Source organism: Pyxicephalus adspersus, chromosome 10 (genome assembly GCF_032062135.1).
Source record: "Pyxicephalus adspersus chromosome 10, UCB_Pads_2.0, whole genome shotgun sequence".
In the NCBI taxonomy this organism is placed as follows: Eukaryota; Metazoa; Chordata; class Amphibia; order Anura; family Pyxicephalidae; genus Pyxicephalus; species Pyxicephalus adspersus.
The window spans coordinates 305,048-312,781 of NC_092867.1; the positions used below are offsets into that span (position 1 = coordinate 305,048).

At 48.7% G+C, this 7,734-nt stretch overlaps 1 protein-coding gene across 1 annotated transcript in view; it reads right to left on the reverse strand.

The window, feature by feature from the left end:
* The window catches only part of LOC140339294 (uncharacterized), a gene marked incomplete in the record, with an annotated part of 44,265 nt that overhangs the window by 14,189 nt on the left and 22,342 nt on the right, over nucleotides 1-7,734 (reverse strand). Inside the window, 1 exon segment of the mRNA XM_072423903.1 lies at nucleotides 2,651-2,711. Within this exon segment, the coding sequence (XP_072280004.1) occupies nucleotides 2,651-2,711 (61 nt within the window).

Consider the following 7,734-nt stretch of genomic DNA (forward strand, 5'->3'; position numbering starts at 1 on the left):
GGGGAAATCTCCCCAATGACACAGGTAGCAGGAGATCTCTTCACCTCACTGATCTTCACTTTGAGGAAGTAAAACTGAGGTTGGATCTTTGCTCTGTGATCTTGGCTCACTCATCAACATGTGACGATGGGAGAAGAGAACATCTGTTATAAGGAACCGAAGAATTGGGGTGGCTGTTGCTGATGTGATCACCCTGAGAGGGCTGCACACCGAGCTAAGTAAGCACTCCACTTCTAATACAAGACTTCATTACTCTCCTCTCCAGGCTATGATCAGCACCCTACATAGACAGTGATCATTGGTGGGACACCTGGATATTTGGGTGTGAATGTGGTCAGTGCAGCTAGAGATGGCCTTCCATACCCAGCACTGCCGGTGCAGAATCATACAGCAAAAAGGGATCACGGCAAACAAATGAATCCCATAATAAGGAATCAGTTAAATTACCTACAACAAGCAGTTTATAGCAGTGTTGGCCATGAATTGCCCCGGCCAAGCCTTGAACTCTCCTAGATGAGACATGTAGAGCCCCTAAAGGGGCCATTTTTTGCCTCCTACAGGTGGCACTAGGTGCACTATTGTATCCCTAATATTGACTACACATGGCCCAACTTCCAGCACCACCAAACACCAAGCTTGTAGTATAGTTGCCCTCCTGGACTGACCCCCATGGATGAATTGAAGCTCCGTCTACAATTAATATAATAAGCAATGGAAGGGCCTGACTGTAAAAGGCTTCATCATGGGGCAAACCATTCTGGTATCTGCCCCCGTCTGACATGGTACATTGGTGGTAATGGCAGAGCAGGCCATAGACGTAGAATTGTAGCACCAATGTCAGCATGATTGAGGGGTAAATATTGTATCAGTGTCAGCGTCCCTTGCTGGGTGCACAAAGGTCAATGCGATATTCTGTATATCAGAGGATATGATGACAAGGTGTCTGCGTGATCTTTGATCTCTGTGACCGCGGACTCCTCACACATCAATATGACGCCACAGATCAAACATTTCTAATCCGCTCTATCCATCTTCAAATTTCCTCCTGGTACACAAACAGTGACCGGCTGTAGTCCCCTCCCTGGAGTGCCCGATGTATATTTGGCGGATCCACGCGCTGCCTGCACCTTATTACAGCCATTATTTAATCTGCGCTATGGAGTGCGCTGGAAATGAGGACGCATTGTAACGTCGGTCCCCGGGGACCCCCGCAATCCTCTCCCTTTGCCCATGTAAAGCGAGGACCCGCATGTGTTTCAGGTCTTCTCATATAAACCCCATCAATATTCTCCATCCACAGGGAACACTGCTCAATCCATGTCTGACTACAGCAAATAACTCCGCCGATAACACCGAGCTGGTCCGGTCCCTGCCAGGGCTGACCCACATCTCCAAACACAAACTCTATGATGAGATTATTAATGAAATGTCCAGCAGTTCTTCCACAACATCATCTGCAAATCTCCATCAACCGGGAAGACAAATACACCGACCGCAGCAACGTGCAAAGATCAATATGGCAGCGTTCCCTCCTTCTGTTTAATGTTTTATGATCCTGTATATTAAATGTACCACCGCCATTTATTGTTATTTATTATACACCTAATACCATCATTATATATCTAATATATGTGCTCTGCCTGTGTGCGCCCTGTCTGTGTGTGCCCTGTCTGTGTGTGTTGTGTGTGCCCTGCCTGTGTGCGCCCTGTCTGTGTGCATTGTACGTTGTGTGCGCCCTGTCTGTGTGTGTTGTGTATTGTGTGTATACTGTGTAACACAAGGTTAAGGCTCTGTTTCTGACTCCTGAGACCTGCTCTCGTCCACAGAGCTAGCACTCTATAGTCACATTGTAGACCTCTGTGCTGGTCTCCAGAAGCCTTTCGTCCACAAAGCTAGCACTCCACAACCACAGGCAGTGCGGAGTGCTCCCCTGGGAAGGATTGAAGTGCTGCATTAATGGCATTTTCCTCTGATCTGCAGATCTGGGCTGAGAAGTCGAGGGTTAAGTACGGCCTGATTACTCATATCCTGGAATTTTCACCAGGAGCCGAGGAGGAGAAGTCAGGTGAATCAGCATTGCCCCCCCCCCAACCCACCAGATGTGAGCTGAGAGGGGCCGCTGGTGCCAGGCACAGAGATCTTAGCACTGAAATGGTTAACCCCCCTCCCCCAGCACACCTATATATATATATATATATATATATAGTAGAAATATATTTATATAGTGCTGACATATTACGCAGCGCTGTACAGAGTCCATAGTCATGTGACTATTTCCTCTACTCATCATTATTAAAGTTTCAGATTTTGTAACCCATAGCAACCAATGATTCGAGCGGTTGCTATGGGAGTGATCTGCACATTGTGCGGTTACAGAATCTGCCGCCTTGAATTCATCACTTGTCACGCTCGGCTCTGCTCGTTTATTTTGGTTTTAATTTCACAGCTGAAGCCGCCGCTTTGATATCTCCCAGGCAGAGCAATTTGGAGAGTTGATGGGCTCCCCGGAGCTTTAATACAGCTGAATCTTCTGGCCAGAGGTGAGGGGGAATTACCCCGGCTGAAGACTGACACCTGCTGCATGTGTGTGCAATATCTGACCCCTTATATATAGTGTCACCCCCTATATACACAGATACATGTTACATACGTGTGCTGGTGTCACTGAGCTGACGACGCTCACATTTCATGCTCTGAGCAGAGGGCGAGACCTGCCGAGATAAAACAACATACAAACAGCTCAATAAATAAAATGACCGCAAGAAATACAAAATATAATCAGATTCTTCCTCCCACAAACATGGAATCTGCAGACAATTCTAATAGCAATCAGGAGATCCAGGAACAAAGCGCACAGCAAGCCACAACTTCATTTACACACTGCGGTGCTTTATCCTGCACATTGGGGGGTGAATGACGGTGAAAGAGGTGTCCCTGGGGAGTGAATGTCACCCCTAAATAGAAATCCATCTATTTTTCTATGTAAATCTATCACACAGACTCTGCCAGTATCAGTGATCCGCAGTGTTGTCACCTTGCAGTGTTTGCTCCTGTGGATTTATTATTATTACACAGTATTTATATAGCGCCATCATATTACGCAGCGCTGTACAAAGTCCATAGTCGTGTCACTAGCCGTCCCTCTAAGGAGCTCACAATCTAATGTCCCTGTCATAGTCATATGTCATTATTACAGTCTGAGGTCAATTGTTAGGGAGAAGCCAATTAACCTAACTGCATGTTTTTGGGATGTGGGAGGAAACCCACCCAGACACGGGGAGAACCTGCAAACTCCATGCAGATAATGCCCTGGCTGGGGATCGAAGCTGGAACCTAGCGCTGCAAAGGCCGGAGTGCTAACCACTGAGCCACCCTGCTGCCTTATGGATGGCTGACAACATTGCTGCAAATTAAATGCTGCGCTCTGCGTTGTCCATAGATGAACACACAAAGATTTATTGTACAGTGCTGCATATTATGTTGGCGATACATAAATACTGTTTATTATTAATATTTCTGTTATTAGGACACATACACGCTGTCCAATCAGGAAGCTCCTATAAAACAGAATCTGTACAATTTGTTAAATGGCTGCAGGCTTTGTAAATGTTTGCTGCAATTGTCCCCAGGCAGAAGTTTGCTGCCATTTGCAGTCTCTGATGCGGGAAAAGTTGGACGGTGACAGATCGAGCTGTCATCAGAGGCGTCTCATGTGTCTATGGGAAACAGCTAAATATTGAAGCTGCGCTTTGAACGTTCATTTCAACCCAAACAATTCGCAAGGCTCGGGGGGGAGATAAAAGTGTTGAGGCAGATAGTAAAATGTGAGGAGGGGGAACGCGGCACCTGCAGCCACATGACCCGGGCTCACTCATCTCCTGTGTCCCCGGGGCCACTCTAATGAGTCGGGAAGGGTCCCGGGGAGGGGAAAACGGCTGTCTACCGGCTTGAATCAACACAGAAACTCTGCCAGAAGCAGCACAGAGCAAAGCGCCAACCATCAATGTCCTCTGACCTGCAGAAACATTTCCTTCACCATAAATAAAATCCCCCCCACCTTGTTATTGTAAATTCTACGATTGCCAATGGTCATAGAATTCTGCCTATGAGAAGCCGTCCTGTGCAGGGATTCCGGGCTATACAGAGGTATTGCAGCACAAGGGTTACTGACTCTGTCCTGAATGGAATTTGTGATTTTTTTATTCTTATTTCTGGATGGAGTTCATGTCAGGCATGAAGCCAGGGCTGCAGCAATGGGTCAATATTTACATCCAATGGGCCTGATTTATCAAAGTTCCCCAGGACTGGTAAGGACAGACTATCATGAGTGAACCTGGGTGATCCACGTATAACCAAACTTTATTATGTAAAAGGTGCCCAAATTATTACACAGAACTGCACAATAATATCCAAAGTATGTGCCCCCTCCCCAATGATGAGCCCATAGAGGGGAGCCCCGAATGTCTGAAAAGGAGAGCCCAGGAAGTCCATAGAGTAGAGCCTGGAGAGCCCAAAGAGGGGAGCCCAGAATAACTATAGAGGGGAGCCCAGAATAACTATAGAGGGGAGCCCAGAATAACTATAGAGGGGAGCCCACAATGTCTGAAGAGGAGAGTCCATTGAGGAGAGTCAGTAGAGGGGAGCCCAGAGAGCCTATAAAGGGGAGCCCAGAGAGTCCATAGAGGGGAGCCCCAAATGTCTGAAAAGAAGAGCCCAGGAAGTCCATAGAGTAGAGCCTGGAGAGCCCAAAGAGGGGAGCCCAGAATGTCTGAAGAGGAGAGTCTGGAGAGTCCATTGAGGTGAGACCAGAATGTCCATAGAGGGAAGCCCAGGGATTCCATAGAGGGGAGACAAGAGATTCCATAGAGAAAAGCCCAAGGAAAGTCAATAGCAGAGAGCCCACAATGTCCAAAGAGGAGTGCCCAGAGAGTCCATAGAGGGAAGCCCATAAAAGGGGGGTCCATAGAGGGGAACACAAAGAGTCCATAGAAGGGATCCCAGAGGGTCCATAGAGGGGAGCCCAGAGAGTTCATAGAGAAAAGCTCAGAGTCCATTGAGGGGAGCCCAGAAAGTCAATAGAGGGGAGCCCAGAGATTCCATAGAGGAAATCCAAAACAGTCAATAGCAGAGAGCCCATAGAGGGGAGCCCACAATGTCTAAAGAGGAGGGCCCCGAGAGTCCATAGAGGGGAGCCCATAAAGGGGAACACAGAGAGTCCATAGAGGGGAGCCTGAAGAGTCCATTAAGGTGAACACAGAGAGTCCATTGAGGAGAGCCCAGAGACTCAGAGTCTATGATTGATAAGCCGGACTATAGAGAAGGCCCCACACACGCTATCAAGGCAAGCTCACAAAGTCCATGTAGGAGAGCTCAGAAAACCAATGGATGAGGACTGAAAACAACCTGTATTGGAGAGTTCAGAAAGTCTATGGATGATAACCTTCACACCAGAAGGAAAGGAGCCCAAACAGTCAACGGAGGAGTCCTCAGACAGTCCATGTGAGATAGAAAGGGTCTATGGGGAAGCTTCTATGGAGCACAGGCCAGAGAATTTATGACAGACAGACAGATGCCAGATATTCAAAAGAGGTAACAGGTTCTGACTACCGTGCTGGATTCATTTAGATAAACCACATGGCTGATGCACAAACCATGGTGCACCAGATGTAGACTGATCACTGGACAAGTATTGCTGTTCATGATGGCCCCCTATCATGCTATCTATGCTCTGGGATACCCCCTCTGTCATTACTCTGGGATCCCTCTCTGTCATTACTCTGGGATACCCCCTCTGTCATTACTCTGGGATACCCCCTCTGTCATTACTCTGGGATCCCTCTCTGTCATTGCTCAGGAATCCCCATCTGGCATTGTTCTGGGATCCCCCTCTGTTATGGCTCGGGGACCTCCCTTTATCATTGCTTAAGGATGCCCCTCTGCCAGTGCACTGGGATCCCCTCTGCCAGTGCTCGGGAATCCCCCTCTGTCAGTGCTTGGGGACCCCCCATCAGTACTCGGGTATCCCCCTGTACAATTGCTCTGGGATCCCCCACTATCAGTGCACTGGAATCCCCGTCATTGCTCTGGGATACCCCTCTGTCATTGCTCGGGTATCCCCCTCTGTCGATGTTCTAGGATCCCTCTCTATTATTGCTTGTGGATCCCCTCTGCAATTGTTCGAGTATCCCTCCTATCATTGCTCGGGGATCATCCAATATCAGTGCTCTGGGATCCCCCTTTATCATTGCTCAGGGATCCCTTCTATCGGTGCTCTGGGGCCCCCCTTTGTCATTGCTCTGCCATCACCCTCTATCAGTGCTCTGGGATACCCCTCTGTCATTGCTCGGGTATCCCCCTCTGTCAATGTTCTAGGATCCCTCTCTATTATTGCTTGTGGATCCCCTCTGCAATTGTTCAGGGATCCCCTCTGTCATTGCTCAGGGATCCCCACCTATCATTGCTTGGGGATCACCCTCTATCAGTCCTCTGGGATCCCCCTTTATCATTGCTCAGGGATCCCTTCTATCGGCGCTCTGGGGCCCCCCTTTGTCATTGCTCTGCCATCACCCTCTATCAGTGCTCTGGGATTCCCCTTTATCATTGCTCAGGGATCCCTTCTATCAGTGCTCTGGTATCCCCCTCTATTATTGCTCGGGGATCCCCCTCGGTCAGTGCACAGGGATCCCACGGGGATATATAGTAGCAATGCACTGAGCGCATTACTTTGCAGGATGAGAGTGAAATGAGAGTCTAAGCCGGTGTTCTCTGCCTGGCAATCCATCCCTCAATATCCAGAGGGTAGGAGCTGAGAGATCTCTCAGAACTCTGAGGAAAGAGCACATTTGCAGGTCAGCAGGTCATGGGGCCAAACCTGCAACCAGATGAGGCCCCTGGCACTTCACCCACTGGGTCAAACAGCAGAATAGTGGGGCGCGGCGGGTGCAGGTGGCCGGCACTTGACACATCTTGAAGCAACTACAAGTGTGATGGGAGTGCAGTGCTCTGTGTCAGATGTGCTAATTAAACATAACAACGGGAGATCCCCGGAGGCCTCCGCAGGGTCCAATCTGCTGATAAAGACAACAATTTCTATGCTGCATTCCAGATGTAAATACAGAGCTGCTCATACATAGAACAACAATCAGATTTGACAATTCCGGGGTATATGAGTGAAAGGCAAATCCTGCAATAAATACTCAAGAGATAATACTTTATACTTTCACTATAGGGGGCCACAATACTCCAACAATCATTTTCATCTCACCGTGTCAGCACGGATACAGGACTACTTGCCAAAACTCTGTCAGTGGTCACCCTGCAGGTCCCCCATATTGGTAGAGGTGTAGATTGCCCCCTCATGTCAGAGCTGCCCCCTGATGACTGGTGGGGTAATAATAGAGGAGGAGGGAGCTCAGATCACAGAACGGGGGGAGCAGGGAGATCCTCACACTGCAGGGCCTCAGCTACAGCTTCCCCTCCAGCAAGGAGAACAGAGAGCAGGACAGTGGTGACAACACCAAATCTGGGGACACCAACAGAGGGAGCAGAGCCCTAGATGAGCCCACACTGCAGATATACAACTATGAGGGTACAGAACAGGAAGTCACCTGATATACAGCTTTGAGGGTAGAGAACAGGAGTGCCTAGGCACAGGAAGTCACCTGGTATACAGCTATGAGGGTAGAGAACAGGAGTGCCTAGGCACAGGAAGTCACCTGATATACAGCTATGAGG